A 21,134-nucleotide genomic window follows, 5' to 3' on the forward strand; every position below is an offset into this window, starting at 1 on the left:
CAACGATATATGCCATCATATAATATCACTGATGATGATGATATGAATGAACTTGAGGAAATGATGCCTCCCTCCAAATATCAAAAAATGTCTTCAAGCGGTGGTAGTGTATCATCCTCGGCACATGTGACGAAAGGTCCTATAGATAAGTTTTATCCACAAAAGCCACAACATAACACCGGCTTTGAAAAGGCGGGAGTAGGAGGAGGACGAGGAATTAATGACACAAAAAAAATATTAAGGGAGCGAGCGGTAAATGCTTTCGCGGTATGGTTGTATGATGCGGGCCTCCCATTTAATTGTGTTAATTATGATTCATTTACTAAACACTTTCTGTCCAACCATCCGTCCGGATAAAACTTTAGCTTCAATTACCTGATTTCCAAGTCTAGTTACAATTAACCTTGTTCCATTACACAATTCAATATTTCTTAATAACATCACCGGAACTCCAACCTTTAAAGTGATAGCATGATTTGGTACAGAAGAACATTTAATAATATTTAAAAATTCTGGTGTATGTACATGTTCCAATGCTGAATAGGTTTGGTCAGAGTCACAAATTTTATCAGAACTCAAATATGATTTCTCAGGATTTTGATTGAGAGAAATCATATATTGATTGATTGATTCCACCATATCAAGAGTTGGAGCAAGAATGACTCTTTTTTGTAGGTATCCTATATCATTATAGCAACTAATAAAATCTGGATACGTACTTTCGACAATAACAGATATTGGATCGATGGACTCATTTATCAGAAGATCCTTTGGTATAGAAACTTTTTCAATGCCATCAACTGAACTTCCAATCCTACCATCACCAATATCCAAAATCCAATTAGCAAAATCTCTCAACTCATCCAGATCTGTATCTATTTCAGTACCTTGTAATCTCATATTCTTTGTTAGTTGCAACAGTTGACAATGAGACCATAAATATGAAGAATTGAGAGTTGCATTAACATGTAATATTTGTCTGAAGTCACCACCAAAAACAACTGTTTTACCTCCAAAAGGTCTTTGTGAATTAGATGAATCTTTAAAGCTAAGAATATCTCTTAGACTTTTATCAAGAGCTTCAAAACAGTATCTATGCATTATTGGTGCTTCATCCCAGATAATCAACTTTATCTTGATAATTAAATTTGCTAAGGAGTACCTTGCTTGATATTACATGTCGAATCTTCGGTTACATTTAGTGGAATTACAAATCTTGAGTGAGCTGTTCTACCACCTGGTAGCAAAAGAGATGCAATTCCGCTAGAAGCAACTGTTAACACAATCTCTCCTTTAGATCTTATGGCAGTAGACAAAGTATTCCAAATAAAAGTTTTACCTGTTCCTCCAAAACCATATAAAAAGAAAAATTCACCCTTGTTTTCATTCACAACTGTTATTATCTTTTCATACATAGTGTTCTGCTCATCTGTCAAATTCCCGACCAATTGTTGATGTTCCACTGCTAAAGCTCATCTGTTATAACGCATTTCATCAAAGATTAATCTATTATTCTGGTCAACCTCTTCCTCGTTATAAACAGGCATTGGCATTGTTGGAAAATTAAGAAAACTTCTTCTGCAACCTTTTATAAAGTGGTCAATCTTTTGCAAGCAAAGATTTTCTAGATCATTATCTGTTAGGTTAACTTCTGAAAATGCACAACAACATAAATAAGTAATTACATTAAATTTGAAAAGTATATTTTGGAAATGGTTAATGATATATATGAACATGAAAATTTTTATTAGATAATGAAGAAGTGTATTTATATCATTTGCTTTCAAATTTTTGTGAATGAAATAAAATATATTATATATATTTAATAAAAACTAAAAGTTTTATTTAAGTACCTGGGTTTTCTAAAACTCTTCTTTGTTCATGAAGGATATCCTTTCATAGTAAATGCCATGTTGATTGTCAAACAATCTCTGGACGTGACATTGAATTTGATAAAAGTAGCATAGCAAATAATTGCCTTAGATATGATGGCATTCCCCAATTACTTGCTTCCACTATAGCATCCACGTACTCTTTGTCATCGTCTAATAAACCTAGAGCATAACACGCATCCCTGAAATTCTTATGATCATGACCATTTATTTTTGTAAGATCCTCATAGGATGTTGGACCTTTGATAACATTCAACAACAATCTAAGATAATATTGCTCTCCAGATCCCAGAGGAACAAAGAAAATTCTGCCAATAGAAAATGCAGAAGTTTGTCTTTTTTTTCATTTCTTCAATTGTTGATTCCACACAAACTTTAGAAGAAATTCTGCATATGTTAGCTCTCTTGCTTCAGGAAATTCCTTATTTGCTTCAAACCATTTTAAAAACATTGATTCTTTTACGGTTGATCTGTTAACTACTACATCAATCGAATCATCATTTGAAAATATGACATTTTGATTGCCATCCAGATGAAAGGGTAACCTTTCTACAGATGGTTCTCTATGATGGATTGAGAATTTAAAAATTCTCCAAGCTGCTTCACATGGCGATATATACCGACAATCACAATGCATATTTATTTCATCAACAACTCTTGAGTCATCAGTATTTTCACTTTGAGAAAAAGTAGCAGTTACACGATCATGGCCTTTATTAACATACTTAAATAAGTATTTAATGGACCTTGATTGGTTGCACCATTCCACATTAATATGTGCACCATATTTCAATAATAAGAGTCTATTGTGTGGCACAACATACCTATTATCTAAATCAATACCTGCTCTCTTTGTAGATCTTCCATCATCCCTTCTTCTGTATATAGGATACCCTTCATCATCAACTGTAGTTGAATTCACAAATTTTTTTTGGAAAGTGCTTTGTACATTTACCATTTTGCATGCAAGGAGAAGATTTTCTTGCAGTACCACATGGTCCATGAATCATTAAATTTGTAACAGTCGCATAATATTGAGGATCAACTAAATTGTCAGGCAATTCAGCTGAAATAATGTCATCAATATTGGCAGTATTTGGACATTTATTATGAAGAAAAAGTAGGAAATGTGCATGAGGCAAACCACGCTTTTGAAATTCAGTGGTATAAATCACTGTATAAAAAGATATATTAGTACTGTTTGTTTTTTGGTTGATAATTATAATAGTAGCTTACTAATAATTTAAAAATTAATGTAATATTGTCATATAGCATGAAGTTATACCTGTTTTTACTTCACCAAAAACATTATTGTCTCGCAGATCTCTTAACAATTGATCCAATTTGATTTTTAAAATCCTTGTTAAAATGTCTGGACGATCTTCCGGAGACAATCCCCTACACTTCCCAAATCTAGTAACCTCTGGCCATTTTGAATTCCAAGTAAATGTGATGAAAATATCAGGGTATCCAGCCCATTTGCAAATTTTTATGGCATCCTGATAATTTCGCAACATGTAACGTGCCCCTCCAGTGAATGATGAAGAAAGTATAACTCTCTGTCCTTGAGAAGACGGTTCTGTGTCTCTTCTTAAAACAGCTTTTTCTAACCCTTTATAAAAGTGTCATCTCAACTTTTTTTGATGAAGCCTAATAAATTTCAATCTAAAAGATTTCATCATTGTATAACCATCAACTAAGAATTGCCGAAATAATCTTTTAGATAACACAATAGTTGAATCATCATGCTTCCTTTCTTGAATTTTGTATGAGAAGTATTCACGGCAGCTAACACATTTTCTTCCACCACTTGATTCATCCTTAAGATTTAAAGGAATATCTTCTCTATATCCATCTTCACCATATAGAAAGAGTAGAGGATATTGCAATCCTAAATATGAGGCATTCAATTCATTTATCCTCTTAAGCTGTCCAGATTGACTTTCAATAATAATATCTCTGTCTGACATTTTTGGTTCAAAATCACCAACGACCAAAGCTGCAACCTCTGAAACTGATGGTAAGTTGTATCTTCTTCCATCGAAGCCTCTTTTCCCTATCAATCTGAGTCGCAGATTTGAATTTTCAACTACTTAAAATCTATCTCTTATCATTGTAAAACACTTTGCTAATACATTGTGTTCATCTAGCATTTGCTTCAGTTCATTCACAATTTCAGCATTTATTTGAATGTTACTTTCGCCACGACTGTAAGAATAAAATATTAAAATAAAGTTAATTTGTGATCGTATTTGAGAAGTTTAATTAAAATAAAAATAATTTTAATGACCAATAATATAAGTACTCACCTGATAGCCTGAATTCTATTGTCCACCTCATTTTCTGTATCATAAATATACAATTGTGCGGATCTTGGAGATGATCCCTCTGTAGGCAGTAAACTTCCAATTTTATGATAATTTTGCCTAGACAATCGAAATGTTCTTGGTCCCTTTGATTGGTTGACAGATGCATCAACTTTTCCACCCATTGATGTAAAAGAAAACATAGAATTATATGTTCTAATATTCTCTCTGAAATGATTACATTTTTTTCCTACATGAAATCAAAGTTTTTTTGAACTTTTCTATATTCATACAGAGATTTTGTCATTTGATTTATAAATGAATACATTTACCTGATCCGAGCAATAACTCCATTCAAATAAAAGGAGGCTTTTTAGGATTTGCCAGCTTGATTTTTTCGCTACTGCAACATAAAGTAAATACTGATTTTTTATTTTTATATTTCTTCTCAATTCTTTCATCGTAGCAGAAGTATGCCCCACAGCATTCACATTCACATGTAGGATCTCCTATATCCCAATAATCTAATATTGTCAAAGTAAAATAAATATGCAGTCAATGTACTTATTGTAAATAATACAGTAATTATGAAATATTAATAAATATAACAAACAACATACCTTGATTGTTAGTTGTCTAACTTTCTATTTCATCATCTACAAATAATAATATTAAAATAATATATTTAAAAAGAAATAAAGTTGGATATCTTAATACAGTTTAACAATATCAATTGTATTTGGGTTTCTATCTACGTACCTTCAAATATACCTTCATCTACATTTTCATCAGGGGTTTGTTGGTTTGAGAGCACATGACCTTGATGCATAAAGTTTAAAATTAATGAAGTTGTTGTAAGAGTATGAATTACAATTTTTAAAATGACATACCTGACATATTATTATATTGCATATTTAAATGGTTTGAATAACTATTCTCATCTACCAATAGTCCTTTATCCTTAGGTTGATTTGTAGTTGTAGATGAACTGCTCTCAAAATCTGTCATACACATATTAATGTTAGCCATTCTTTGTAAAGAATATATATTTTCAAACTTGAAATTATATTAAACAGTGTTACAAAAGAGTGATATCACAAAGCTACTAAAGGGGAAATGTAAAATATATGGAAAAGAACAAAGAATAAAGATTCATGCCATTGTTATCTGACAAAAATTTTCCTCGTTTATGATTTTTCGTAAGCATATTCTATTTCTTCTTGCAAGTTTCTTTTGATCTTCCATGACAAAAGTGAATGAAACTGTAATTTGTCTGAAAAATATATTTAGTATTAAGAAAACAAAAGCAGTTGACTATAGGCAGTTTTTTTTTGCAGATTATTTATTTTATTTTTTAACTGATATTTAATTTGTCAGCAGTTGAGTATTGTGGAGTTCTGGAACATGCAATGTGTCGATTTTTCAATGGACTTTCATTGAACAGTGATGGATTGGTCCCAAATCTAACATTCCAAATGCTGCAAAGTCAATTAAGATGGAAGTTGGCTGGTCTGTGCTTACAACTTCTGGACAGCCTTTTGTAATTGACCCAGATTGTAATGGGCTTCATCGATAACAAATGTTTTTTCTAATGTATATTTCTGCTGATGAAGGAGAGACTGGTGAGTTCTTAAACTTCCAGTTTGTGTCTTCCGTCTTAGTTGCCTGTATAGACAACAAACGTGCAATAATACTCCAGTAAAGAGCTTCCTTGGCTTGATCATGCACTACTTAACAATGTTCGAGGAGCTTTGGAGCTGCCTGTATTTTAACCATCTGGACAACCCTATTTTGGTGTATTGGAGTTCATAATGACCTCCATCAACTATGTTGCAGAGGCAGGTAAAGTTTGCAAAGCACTCCAAATTGAATTCACATATATAATTAATATCATATTTTGTTTTTTGATGAAGTAGAAAACTTCACTACTCTTATGTTAAGATGTTTTATATTTCGATAATATTGGATATTTCAATAATATTGAATATCTCTCTAACACAGAATGCATTTATTCAAGTTTACGCTAGCTATGCATAAAGGAATTGGTAAGAAATTCTGGCATTTTATACTGTAAAAACTCATTTGCAATTTAAAAGAGGTACTGTCCAAGTCATGGAACTCAGAGAGCTCAATAATTATAAATACACTTTGTGTTTGGCTACTACTTTATTTGACTACAGAACTCTGGCTTTTACTTGCTGATTAAAAATCAAAATTACCATAGGTCGGGTTTCAAGCCTCAGAGGACACTGGAAGTGATTATGTTTACCTCAGAAGAGCCCACGAGGTTTGGGATTAGCTGTCTGGGAAGGTTAGAAGCTTGATCACTTACTTTAACACCTAAAATCATAAGCAAATGCATTTGGTTTTTGACTGCTTATGTTGCAATTTAGCAGTAACTAAACATGTCCCATGTCCAGTTGAGGTTCTAATGGTCATTATATTTCCAGCCGTTTGCTGGCAGGAATTGTACAATTTGCAGAACAACTGATAAGTACAAAAGACAGCCATAATGTTTCCTTCTCTGATGCTGATAAGTCTGTTGGTTACGCAAATGCTAAGGGGGATTTGTCTGAAGTCTTTCTCAAAAAAGGAACTTATTCTGCTTTCGTCAAGTTGCACATAGAGCAAGGTCCTATTCTAGAAAAAGGTCAGCTGTTGTTAAATGCTTATCCTATTCTTCATCATCCGATGCAAGTACAGGTTTAATTGTAGTCATATCAATAAATAAGTTGGTGTATCTGCCAATGAAGGTGTTTCGATTGGTGTTGTGACTGCAATTGCCGCTCCAGCAAGCATCAAAGCATTCGATTGGTGTTGTGACTGCAATTGCCGCTCCAGCAAGCATCAAAGTAACATTTGAAGGCAATGGTGGTCATGCAGGAGCTGCACTGATGCCAAAAGGTAACTATTTTTTATGAGCCAGAGTTGTTCCATGATTCCACAGATTCAAGAGTATCTTCCCTTTTTATTTGAAATTTTCTGTAAAAGCTGCAGATCTCTATGCCGTCTTTCAACTTCTCTTTCACGAAAGATATTTTTCATATTTAAGAAGTATTAAGATGGTTTTCCTGTCTATGTTGTGATAAATATATAATTACCATCAGGATCGTGGTCTATGCTGTTGCTTTTGCTCAGAATTTGTTTAGAAAGTTTAAAACTTTATACTGCAGGAATTTTCACTACTGAAGAATCCACTCTGACTATTAATGTATCAACTTTCAAAGTTCGTGTGCTTGCCACCTTCTTCATCCACATGCTTCTCATTATTCTAATCTTGAAAAATTAAGCAAATTGTATAGTTGATTCATGTAATATGCTTCTTGAAAACCATCTTCTTTTGTAGTAAGCTCCCTGACTTGCATTGCGACTCTCAGGCCGTAAAGCATTTTGTATTCTATTCTTTTTCAACTATCATCTACATTATTTTCAAGATGTTGAGACTTGAGAGGCATTTATCTGATTCTATATTGATTGCAACGGAGAATACTGGTCTTGCGTGTTCTCTTCTTCAGTAGTTTGCTGCTAATTATATATTCCAATATATGGCTCATTGTTCCCCGCAACTAATATAAAACAGAAATGATGCTGGACTGCCAGCTTCAGAGTTGACTCTAGCCGTGCAGAAACATGTGCTGAATTCAGGATCCGTTGACACTTTTGGAACTGTTGGTAAGTTATTTGCCTCATAATAGAAGACATTGGTCTAGGGTCAAATACCTTGTGCTTTGATGAATCGTTGAACTAATTGATGTGTGGAACAACTAACTAGCGTAAGAACAATTAGGTGAACTATTGGATACTAATAGCTGCAAATAGGCAGAAGACAACTGGTGAGTGGCCAGGTTTTCTGTTTAATTTTCTGTGTCTTGATTCTTAATGCCATATTTTACTCCTAAGGCAAAAAGAAGGTTGTGCTAACTGTCATTATATCAGGAAAGACCTTTAATGTCTAATTAGGGACCTGCTAAGGTCCGTAGAGTTTGTTCAGGGTGGTGTAGATGATATTACCTCCCAAAAAAAGGGTGGCTTTTAGATTGTTAGGAACTTCGCGAAGTTGTTCTCAACATTATGGCTTAGTATAGGTATTAGCACATTATATTTCGTGGTCCTGAATTACTAAAACTTGCAAGGTTAGACTGTGTACAATAAGACCCAATTCGGTCCTATCTGTCCCCAAATCCGCATAGCGGGAGATAAGTGCACCATACTGCCCTTTGTAATAGCTACATCTTACTTCGGGTCCATTGCATGGCATGTTCATTTGTTTTATCATCTAGTGAAAATCTATTTAATTGTTTTATCCTTTTAACCTCTAAAACTGGTATTCTTTTATCCTTTTAACCTCTAAAACTGGTATTGAAGTGCACAGGTCTCCTCTTGTGACTCTTGGAAACTATACTTTTAACTAATCTTTTATGATAAAGCTAGATACTGTCTTCTAGTTGTAAAGTTAAGGCAAATATTAAGATTGTCCAGAATGCTATGAAAGTTCACCTAATTTTTTGACAAAAATCTTATTATATCTGCATCTGGATTGGCTCACATGCACTTACTTTATGTGAGAAATCATTCGGTTAATATTCAATGATATGTCTTAGCATCAGGTGACCTCCAGAATAACTTCTTAGATTTCAAAAATTGAGAATTTTATTCTCTTAGATTATAACAGGATGAAGATGAAAAAGTTACATGTGGTTAGGGTGATAATTTGTATAAATGGGCCAATTTTCCAAGATGTAGTCATTAAACTCTACCACAGGGGTATCTGCAACCATTGAATCCATAGGCCACTCTCATGTCTCTTTATTGTGTCAAACTTGTGGTCTTATGATATTTTCCTTGAAAAGCATACAGGTCCATTTTCAACTGTCAATTTAATGAATTATCATATTTGGTCTATGTTATTGTTCCTAAGATAAGTATGAGTTATTTGTTGTCCGTGTGCAGAATCATTTATGCACGGGCTGCAGTGCTGAGTTAATGTATGTCCTGGAACCAACCAAGAAGGTTGCGGCTGTCAAGTTAATTGATGACTGATTAATGATCTTGTTTCTATGTACGGATACTATTACTATCATTTTTCACGCCTAGCAAGTTAATTGAAGACGGAATAATGATCTGTTTCTATGTAAGGATACTACTACTCTCATTTTTTAATTTTTTTCATATTATTTTTCAATCATGCTCAGTTTTTTCTGCATGATATTTAAAGATGTTTTTCAATCTGTAATTTATGAAGTGAAACAACCACACATATTCTTCATTATATCTAATATAGTACTTGTTCATTACAAAATAAACTGAAACTAAAATTAACATAAAAGTTACAGTTGAACATGGACTCAACTACTCATGTTTTTTTTCCTTCTTAATCACTTTGCGGATCTTGTTGGTGGATTGTTTGTCATTACATTCATCATCATATTCCTGCATTGACAATTTTCCAACACCTTTGCTTCTTTTGGTATACTGCTTTTCTATCAAATCAACACTAATTTCTGTTACAGATGATCCACAACCTGATAGATTGTTCTTGATGGGAGTCTGGAATAGATTGCATAGATTAAAATTGTGTTAGATAAGAATAAAACTTGTATTGATACTAAAATTTATTCAGCTTTTTTATTTTGATAAATATCTGTATAATAATTATGTAAATGATAGAATGAAGTTTTTAATAATTATAACTCTCTTTTATTTGTGTCAAAAGGTTGATATGCCAAAGAAAATATATACACAGGATACAAAAATGCATGTTTGTGATGAAAAAAAAAAGATGATTATCCATTACAAAAGGTATGTTATTACTTTATAGTAAAATTATTATACTTTTTGATGAGTTTAGATTTAAACACCTACAAATGCAACATATAATTACCTCAAAAAGCTCATCACCTCCCTTGTTTTGTGCCCCTTCAACAGAAAATCCTAATGAAATACAGTAATGTCATTAAAATAAAATTTATAATTTTTATAGAACTTGAGATTTATATTTCTTTATATTACAGTGTATTTTAGTGAAGGATGACAATATTCCTTGAAAAGAGATTCATCATTAGCAAATTTTAGAACTTTGTAGACCTCATCCTGCTTGTATATATTTATTTTAGTGAAGGATGACAATATTCCTTGAAAAGAGATTCATCATCAGCAAATTTTAGAACTTTGTAGACCTCATCCTGCTTGTATATATTAGATTCCTTCACCATGACTTTAAACTTGAGTTTTTTTTTCAACGATATCATCCAGTTCACTTGGATACGAACATTCATCATCATCAATTAAGTCTTCCTTTAGCTCTTTTGCAGTTTTCCCCATAAGTTGAACAGCCTCACGATTCCAAAGTAATAGGGTTATAAGACCAGTTTCATCCATTACACGAACTTGTAGCCTATACCTGAAATTCATTCTTTATCATGTTAACAATATTAAGTTTTTTCTTGATAAAAATTCATGTAGGATTGTAATTACTGTGAACAACTTTTGCCTCTGAATTGCATTTTGGACAAAAAATGAGTTTTCATCTTGTTCAACCTTTATAATACACTTGTTGCAAGTCATGTATGACCATCCATGATCAAGATCAAAACAAACAATTTTTGCAGCAATCCAATAGCTAGCTTCCTGTTTGATAGAGAAAATATTGTTATAATATTTAAACACATTGTGCTAAGTTAATTAGGAATGAAAAAAATTATTCAACTCACTTCTAAGCATACAATCAAATCATTGATATATTTAAAAGGTACAATTCCTTTGGTTAACTCATCCATGATAGAATAACACTGTTGGGAACTTGTCTGGCTAAGCCGCTCATAGTTAGAAGCACATGTTGCATTTAATCTGAATGAAAAATAGTATAAAATTATAAATTAATCTATATTCTAAATTTTAATATTAAATTTAATTGATAAATGTGTTAAAACAATAGTTGGATGTGACAAACCTGGATTTAAAAGCAATAGATTGCGGCAGAGATGGATTTATCCATAGCTTAGTTTGGTACCAACAACTACAAACGGAGTAGACATCTGTTTGAAATAATATTTAGAATTTGAAAATAAAAATAATTTTTGAATAAATCTGTTATGTATTATAGTTTGAAATATTCATACCTCTAAATTTTTGAGCCTTCATAAATTGAAGAACCATAATCAAAGGTTCATCTGTGGATGCACTCAAATAAGGTTGAATTTGATCCACAAGTTCGCCCCATAAAGTTGTTGAAAGTCTATTTCTCCCGTAAGAATAAAGATTTCATTAAATGATTTACATTACTATTTTCAATCTACCATATATGTGTATTTAATGTTGCAGCTTTACCATATAAAATGTGTATTTATTAAATTGATTGTTTGTTCTCTAATTCTTATTCATCTGTTATCAATGATTAGTGAATATAGCAGTGCCAATTGTAATGTAAAGAAGAAAATAAGGCATACTTATCATCTTCTAGCACAATATTTATAAATACACTATTACTGTCTCCTTGCTTGAATGTTTGAACAGCTTCATATGTGACATTCTGACCAACAACATCTATAAATATAAATGGATTAGTAAAAATAAAAAGTACAGATTATTGATAAATTTTAAACTGACAATGAAGAGAAACATTACCGAAAAGTTTCGTGTCATCGACTATATGGTGAATTGTGAGTTGGTCAAATGGACACAAATTAAGTATGTCCATAGGAAATGAAGGATCAGTAATTTTCTCGACAGAAGTCATTTTTATGAAAATCAACCTGTGCTTGTGCGTTGTAATCTTAAATTTCTTGAAATTTGATGTAACAACAAAGTTGTTAATGCGATATAACTCAAGTTCCTCCATCTTGTTCTTGAAAAACTTAATATCATACTTGCCAATTGAAGCATGCATGCGATCGCCCTAATTTGAGACAGAGAATTAGTATTGTTCAGTGTATATACAACTTTAAAATAAAAAAGGAAATTATTAATGTAAACACCGTGAAATATGAAAAAGTAGTAAAAAGCAATTAGTACCTTAGAATCCTGTAAAACCATATCTAATGAATATGGTACATCAGGTTTGAATTTATCCTGCAATTGACAAAGGCGAATAGTTCTTACTCTCAAATTTAATTGCATAGAACTGCTTGTAATTTGTGAGATGCTATGAAAAGCCATATATGATTATGGCAGTACTACGTAAATTGCAGAATGTCAGAAATATAAGGACATGTATAAACTGCAGAAAATGTAGAACCTAGTAAGGATTATATACGAATAAGAAAATGAGTTGTAATGAAAGACAATTATAAAAAAAGGAGTTTAGTGGGTGGTTTTAAAACCAACTCCTTCTAACTATCCCTAATTAAAAGGATATCACGTTTCTGTTTAAATTTCTTATTTATTGGTTTAAATTTGAATAATTAAAATAAACAAACTTGTTAGGTAGCGTGTGAATATCTCATTTTCTTTTTAGCATTTGTTGTTGTTTAAAATTTTGTCCTTATTATTATAAAAAAAAATTGGCAGTTATTGATGTTTAAATACTTTTTAAGAATTTAATTAAAAAGTTTTTTTTTCATCTTTAGTTAATGTTGTTTTTTTTGGCAGTTACTGGTTTAAATTTTAATAATTAAAATAAACAAACTTGTTAGATGGCGTGTGTATATCTCATTTTCTTTTTAGCATTTGTTGTTGTTTAAAATTTTGTCCTAATTATTATAATTTTTTTTTTTGCAGTTATTGATGTTTAAGTATTTTTTAAGAATGTAATTAAGTTTTTTTTTTCATCTTTAGTTAATGTTTTTTTTTTTTTTGCAGTTATTGTTGTTTAAATTTGTATTGTAATTATTTGTTTATTTTGTAGTTATTGTTATTTAAATTTGTATTGTAATTATTTGTTTATTTTGTATTTATTGTTCTTTAAATTTGAATTGTAGTTTTTTTAATGTTGTAATGAAAATTGCTTTTTTGTATCTTTTGTTATTTAAGTAAAACAATAAGTAAAAGTTTATTAGCAAATTAGCAAAAAATATTTGTAAGTGGACAGTGTTATTCTTCTTTTAATAACTGTATTTCCATTGAAATAGGGATGAGGAAGTTAAGTGTGTTTAAGAAATAGATTTTTAATTTATTTTTTTTAAATATTGCTGCTTTTATGAGGTGCTGCCACATGGTAGTTTTGCCTCTGTTATTAGATATAGATAGATTTTTTTTCAATTACATAAAATGTCTTTAAGATTGAGCTTTTATCTCATAATATTTACAATTCTTCTTTACCATAATGTATTTATATGTTTAGTATTTGATTGCTGAATTTACTACCATTAATATTTGTTATTTCTTTCCTCTTCATATTCAAAAGATTTATTATAATCTTTAATATTGTCATTAATTTTTTTTTTCAGTTACATAAGATGTCTTTAAGATACAATGAACTTTTTTTTCTTCAAAAAACTATGCTTGACATATTTTGAATGAAGTCAGAGATACTGTTTTGAACCAAAAGAAATTATGTATTTACACAAATTAGAAATTCATATAATATACAAAATAAAAATAAAAACATAGAGAGAATATATAAAAATTAATTAATAATACAACGTCATTGTTGCAATCTTTATCATTAAAAAATAAAAATATATATGAAGAAAATGTACAATCTTTAAACACTCGTCGACATTCACTTCACAAGTCGATTACCATTCAATTCCTCTAGACGATTGATCATTTTACCGAGTTTGAAAAAGCTACTAAATTAAATCACCTGAATAACAAATTAAAGGAATTAAACAACATGTGATAAAAGAAGAAAATGATTTTATCTCATATTACAAATTCAATAAAATAATCGAAATAGAAATACAAGAGACAATAGATAGTAGCAGAAGTTCATAACAATCAGATATTTATCTCAGAATTTTTCACAATTCTTTTTTACCATAATGTATTTATATGTTTAGTGTTTGATTGATGAATTTATTACAATTAATATTTGTCATTTCTTTCCTCTTCATATTCAAGAGGTTAATTAACATCTTTAATATTGTCATTAATTTATTTTTTCAGTTACATAAGATGTCTTTAAGATACAATGAGCTTTTTCTTTCAAAAGACTATGATTGACATATTTTGAATAAAGTCAGAGATACTATTTTTAACCAAAAGAAATTATGAATTTACACCAATTAAAAATTCATATAAAATACAAAATAAAAATAAAAACATTGAAAGTATGTAAAAATAAATTAATAATACAATGTCATCATTGCAATCTTTATTATTAAAAAAAAAATTGCAACTAAATTGATTAGTAAAAAAAACGCACTCACTTCTAAAGAAAAACCAAACAAAAAATTTAGGGACGATTGAGCATTTTATCGAGTCTGAAAAAGCTACTAAATTAAATCACCTAAATAACAAATTAAAGGAAACAACATGTGATAAAAGACGAAATTGATTTTACCTCATATTACAAATTCAGTAAAATAATTGAAATACAAGAGACAATAGATAGTAGTAGAAGTTCGCAACAATCTAATATTTATCTCATAATTTTTCACAATTCTTTTGTACCATAATATATTTATATGTTTAGTGTTTGCTTGATGAATTTATTACAATTTACCGTTTCTTTCCTCTTCATATTCAAGAGGTTAACTATCATCTTTAATATTGTCATTAATTTATTTTTCAGGTTACATAAGAAGTTAAAGCTTTAAGATACAATGAACTTTTCTTTCAAAAGACTACGGTTGACATATTTTGAATAAAGTCATAAATACTATTTTGAACCTAAAGAAACTATGAATTTACACTAATTAGAAATTTATATAAAATACAAAATAAAAATAATAACATAGAGAGTATATGTAAAAATTAGCTAATAATAAAAGGTCATTATGAAACAACATATAACAACCATCCAAACAAAGTATAAAGAAATTTCAAAAAAAACATCACCTTTTTATTTGCCAGGTTTTTCTTCTCATTTTGTTTCGCTTACTATATAATAATTCTATTTTATCTTTTAACTTACTCCATATTAGCTTTACCCCGTGTCATATTTCTTATAGGTTTTTCCTTCAAAGTACTCATGTGTGACATTATGTATCGATACTAAATGATACAACCTATTCAATGTATCCATCAAAATAATACAACACAATACAATACATTATGAAAAGATATGTAACAACCATCCAAACAAAATGTGAAGTAACTTCAAAAAGAAAAACCGGTCATCTTTTTAAATCCACATGCACTATAATTAATTAATTTTCTTTTTCTCTTTCGCCCACCTCAATTAATTCCACGGAATACGTGTCACTTCCCAATGACAACAGGTATTGAATAACTCTATCCATCAAAATATAGAATATAATACAATACAATACATTATGAAACCACACCTCAACAACCATCAAAACAAAATGCAACAAAACTTTTAAGGAAAAAAAAGGATCACTTTTTTAATCCCTAAATTATGCAAAATGGTAGCTAACCTGAGTGAGAGAATAGTAAATGTTGCTAACATGAGTTAATACATTTGCTTGTTGAGTAACAACATTAATCCAATCAGGATCACCATGTCCAAGCGCATTAACAGCAATACCAGAAGTCAAATTTAAATACTCTCGCCCTTCAATATCATACCATTTACATGCTCTGCCACTGGACAATAACAATGGTGCCCTAGCTCATGTACCCAACAAAACACTTATAAGATTCCTCCATTATTACCTCTTTGCTCAAATCCACTGCCTGCGCTTTCATGTTAAGGTTGGCGCCGATTCTGACGCCATTGCATCCGCCGACGGTGGCGACGGAGAATTTTACATTGATGAAGGAATGGTGAAGTCGGGTCGAACCCGAACCCAAATGATAAGTAAATGGGTTGTTGAGGAAAATGGATGACGAATAGCTCCTTGTTGATGAAGGAAAAATATTTTACACAAAAAGGATTTTAGTAAGTTAAATACGAAAAAGCTAGGAAAAATTGATATACTCTATTATATACAAGAAGAGATCCCTAGTGTTACAAAGTTGCAAAAGAAAGCATATGAAGATGGATGGCCATTCTGGAAATAATAGCTCTGTGGATCGTCCAAAAGTTACAGTAGATTGATTCTGAATTAATCCTAAGCAGTAGTTTATAGGCGTTTTTAAGAGACTCATGTTTCAATTTTGCTGTTAGAGGGCCTTTAATTGCATTAAACACTAATTTATTGGATTTAATTATTTATTTACTGTATTAAAATGAGAGAAAAAAGTAAAAAAATCTGACAAACTAGATAAATGGATTTCCTGAGTATTTCAAAAATTATATATGAATACTCATGTACTGAGAGTTAAATTAAGTTAGAAAAATGCGGGGTATTATAAGTTTACAGGTCGTAAATTAATGTTGATCAACTTTGAGGAAATTTTGTGTATTACTAATGGTTGGACGATGTTTTTCCGTGTTCTATTTATAGTTTTTCATGTTATAATATTGGTTTGAACATGTGGTTGCATGGGAATAATTAATTAGTTCTTGGTTTTGGTTTTGGAAACTATATGCCCTCAACATGTTTGTTAAAATGCCAATGAGAATGTTTTTGTCACATAGTTTGACTTTTATTGAAAATTTTGCATTACATAAGATTGTAATGGAACCTAAATTGGTTTAAATGATTTTAAATGGATTGGAAAGGCGTTGGTGTCCATGGCTTGTTTTAATTAGAATACTTGTGAGGTACATGGGAATTCCCTAAGTGTTGTCTAATGACATTGCTTGCAAGCTATAGTCGGTATGACGGCATCACTTCATAATGCCTTGGTAAATAAATTCTGCAATTGGTGGTTTTGTTATGTGCTAAAGGTTTTAATTGGGAAATAATGACGGGTTGTGATAGCTAACTGTAAAGGTGTCAGTCCAATGGACGGACACTGGAAACTCATGTTTGCCGCCATGATGATTTTCATGGTGACCATAGACTTGTGGGGTACACGTGAATTCCCTATGTTTCTACTTTTATATATGTATCATGGAGGGCAAAGGGTACACGGGAATCCTCGGCCCCTATGATATCTCTGGTTCATGCAGCTACACGCACTAGAGCCCGTTCAGGGGATAACACTGGACTCATATAGCCTGTGGGTAGTTTTAGGACGGTCAAGCTACACAACCCAGGTTAAAATTCTAAGTGTCAGCTAAACCCAGTTCCCTTTCTCGGCATAGAATATATATATATATATATATATATATGTGTGTGTGTGTGTGTGTGTGTGTGTGTGTGTGTGTGTGACTGTACTTTGTTATTTACCTGATTTTAAATATTGGTATTATTTTATCCTTATTCCTGAATACATGCTAGCGTTCACCTGCTAACTCGTCTTGAGCGTTGCATCCCCACATGATGCAGGAATCGGCCATACTACTCCTACTCAGTGATGTTGGATTCAGGGATAACTTTGGGTAGGATTGAAGTGGTGAGCTTTTATACTCTAGAAGACTCCATTTCATGTTATGGATATCTTCTCATACTTTTTTAATTTCTTGGACTCTGATTTTGAATTTATAGATCTTGTAAAAATTTTCTCATCCTTCTTTTTTCTTTTTCAGTGTGATAGCTTTTAAGGAGTTTAAAATAGTATAGTACAAAATGGTATTGAAAAGTTAAAGGATAATATTTTTCTTAATTTAAATATTAGACTTTCAAAAAAAATCATAAAAATGCTTGTATGAAAGTTTCAATTTCTATTTTACTGAAATCTTTTGAGTTTCTAATCTCCGATTATTCAAATTGATTTTTTATCATAATTTATTAGGAGATCAAATTATAATTTCTTATACAACCTTTTTTTCCAAGCATTTTCAGAATATATATATATATATATATATATATATATATATATATATATATATATATATATAATATTTTATTATTTATTTTTAATATGGTCATTTATCAAATTAGATTAAAAATGTGTGCACATAAAATTAGATTAACTAACTATCATATTATGAAATTTATTTTTGACTGAAATTAAAGGATTATAACTAACATTTCGACACATTTTAAAAGTATTTAACAATGATAAATTTAATTATGGCTATTCTTTAATTTAAAATATAATTTTAAATAAGTGAAATTTTTGTTAATTACTTATGTTTGTCGCCATGTACAATATAAAATTACAGGTAAAACTAAAATAAAATAAACTATACTTATTAATCGATAATTAAAAATTTAAATTGCAAATTAAACTTTATAAATAACATCAACAAATAATATTATAAGAAAAATATTTTAGTCCAATAATTAAGCATATATCAAGATAAAAATTGAACAATAGAATAATTATTTATGTGTTTATAATTAATTTTTAATATCAAATATAATTTGAAACAAGTTTAATAACATTTTCACATAAAATAAAGACTTAAATAAGTATGAGTATGCTTTGTGGTGCTCACTGTCACCTTTTTCATTTTTAGTGGCGTGTAAAAGACCTTAAAGTTTTTAAAATTTACTAAAATGTGTGTTACTTACAAAGTAATAAAAACTTCAATTAAGGGCAAAAGAGATCAAAAAATCATTTGAAAACTACCAAAAAATACTATTCTCTCATATATATAATATAAGTAAATTTTAAAAGCATTTAACAATAATAAATTTAATTATTATTTAATGTAAAATATAATTTTGCATAAGTGAAATCTTTATTAATTACTTATGTTTGTCGGCATGTACAATATAAAATCACAGGTAAAATTAAAATAAAATAAACTATACTTATTAATCGATAACAAAAAATTTAAATTGCAAATTAAACATTATAAATAACATCAACAAATAATATTATATGAAAAATATTTTTATTCAATAATCAAGCATTTATCAAGATAGAAATTGAACAATAGAATAATTATTTATGTGTTTATAATTAATTGTTAAGATCAAATATAATTTGAAATAAGTTTAATAACATTTTCACATAAAATAAAGACTCAAATATGTATGAGTATGTTTTGTGGAGCCCACTACAACCTTTTTCATTTTTAGTGGCGTGTAAATGACCTTAAAGTTTTTAAAATTTACTAAAATGTGTGTTAACTTATAAAGTAGTAAAAACTTCAATTAAGGGTAAAAGAACAAAAATGTCATGTGAGGACTATCAAAAAATTCTATTCTCTCTTATATATAATAGTAATATATATATATATATATATATATATTGATTTATGTCTAAAGAAAGAGATCACCTTATATATGCAGTGTAATTTTTCGATGAGAGGGTTCGAGTGAATCCCTCAAGCTCTACGTAGATCCGCCGTTGTGGATGAGGGTAGAGAAAAAAATATTTATTCTTACATTTCATTGAGAAACAATATCATAGTTGAAACATTTTTAAGATAATAGAATTTAACATGCTCGAACAAGACATCCCAACATGAAATATTAGAAATATTATTTTAGTGTTATCTGCGCATCGCGCGGGTATGTACACTAGTGTATTACTAATCTATAATCTATATCTATATCTATGTCTATATCTATATCTATATCTATATCTATAATCTATATCTATAATATATTAAAAGTGTGAAGCCCCTTAGAAAAGTGATTTGAACTTTTTATCCTTCATTAAAAGTTTTCACAGTAAATAAAATCATTATTTCACTTATGTTTTATTTAAGGACAATTTCTTATTCTTATTAAATAGAGGGAAGTAAAGGTTAATTATAAAAGAAAAGCATAAAACGTGAAAGGTTAATTAGAAAAAGAATTAGAAAAGGTTAATTAGAAAAAGAAAAGCATAAAAACGTGTGGAGAAAAAAAAAAACAAAAACAAAAACATCTAGAAAAGGAAAGAAAGTCCAAAATCCTAATGAAAAACTTGAAAGTGGATCAAAAAAAAAAAAAGAATCACTAAACAACGGTGAAAAAAACTTAAGGCAAAAAGTCTAATTTATAGGAGAAAATTAAATATTTATTTTTCATATTAGGAAAATAATTAATTTTTTTGTTAGTGCAGAATCTTTTTAAATATTAAATTTATATTGACTTATTACTTTACCTTATATAGAATTTTACTTTTTTAACTATAAAACAAATTCTCTTTTTCAACAGCAATCAAATTCTAATTACATGACGTTTATGATGTCAAATATTATATATAATATCTATATGCTCAAGCTCATAATATTGTCTTTCATGTCTTATTTTTGTCTCCTTTACTGGAGTAGTATGTTTTGATATTTTAATCTCTGTTGCATATCTGGGGAATTAACATTGATATCTTCATTGCAATGATTTCCTGAAGCAGAGCAAAGAATTGTTTTATTGTTAGGAATTCTCATAAATCCTCCACCACATTGCTGCCTAGATTTTTCAAGCACAGTAGTTTCTTCAGTTTCATTCACCAACTTAAAATATATGTAAGTATCTTTTTACTTCTAATCCATATCTAATAATGCTATCCCGGTTTAGATTAGGAATATCAATTGAGAACAGTCTATCTACCCTGCAGAGATAATGATAAAATATGTATTTAATCCTCCAAAGACTTCATATATGAGATTATATTGAAAATTATTTTTAGATTGAAGACATAACTATTGAATCCTAATTTTGTAAGTTAGTCAAGGATCTATCGAAAACAGACTCTCTATCTGACAAAGATAGTTCTAAGGTATACATGCATCAATAATTTTATTTATGAAGAGACTTGTTATAACATTTATCACGTTTATTTTTATCACTTAAATGAATCCTTGCTATATAAGTTCATACAATTTGTTATTTTTGTACAATATTTATTCATGTCATTTAAATAGATATAAATTTATGTTAACATCTATATGCACTTTTTTAATAAGTTTATATACATATAGCTTTATTGATTGACGCGTTAACATCTATTTGTATTTTTTTAATAATTTTTTTTTTGTATATAATTTTATTGATTGACG

At 29.7% G+C, this 21,134-nt stretch overlaps 3 protein-coding genes across 3 annotated transcripts; all 3 read right to left on the reverse strand.

The window, feature by feature from the left end:
• Window positions 1-315: 315 nt before the first annotated feature.
• Window positions 316-1,415, reverse strand: LOC124896570. Its single transcript, XM_047408140.1, has 2 exons — window positions 1,163-1,415; window positions 316-1,079 (listed from the first exon to the last, which is right to left on the reverse strand). Exons 1-2 carry the CDS (start codon window positions 1,413-1,415, stop codon window positions 316-318), a joined length of 1,017 nt encoding a protein of 338 aa, XP_047264096.1.
• A 57-nt stretch (window positions 1,416-1,472) lies between these two features.
• On the reverse strand, window positions 1,473-4,383 carry LOC107850864. The gene is made up of 9 exons (XM_047408141.1): window positions 4,202-4,383; window positions 4,017-4,100; window positions 3,583-3,956; window positions 3,178-3,504; window positions 2,848-3,066; window positions 2,736-2,798; window positions 2,267-2,603; window positions 2,007-2,200; window positions 1,473-1,651 (listed from the first exon to the last, which is right to left on the reverse strand). The coding sequence occupies exons 1-9, from the start codon at window positions 4,381-4,383 to the stop codon at window positions 1,473-1,475; spliced, it is 1,959 nt and encodes a 652-aa protein (XP_047264097.1).
• A 6,031-nt stretch (window positions 4,384-10,414) lies between these two features.
• On the reverse strand, window positions 10,415-15,978 carry LOC107865551. The gene is made up of 9 exons (XM_047408142.1): window positions 15,974-15,978; window positions 15,679-15,868; window positions 12,209-12,265; window positions 11,822-12,092; window positions 11,684-11,740; window positions 11,148-11,232; window positions 10,909-11,044; window positions 10,689-10,825; window positions 10,415-10,598 (listed from the first exon to the last, which is right to left on the reverse strand). The coding sequence occupies exons 1-9, from the start codon at window positions 15,976-15,978 to the stop codon at window positions 10,415-10,417; spliced, it is 1,122 nt and encodes a 373-aa protein (XP_047264098.1).
• Window positions 15,979-21,134: the final 5,156 nt, after the last annotated feature.

The sequence above is a fragment of the Capsicum annuum genome, chromosome 3 (assembly GCF_002878395.1).
Source record: "Capsicum annuum cultivar UCD-10X-F1 chromosome 3, UCD10Xv1.1, whole genome shotgun sequence".
Classification (NCBI taxonomy): domain Eukaryota; kingdom Viridiplantae; phylum Streptophyta; class Magnoliopsida; order Solanales; family Solanaceae; genus Capsicum; species Capsicum annuum.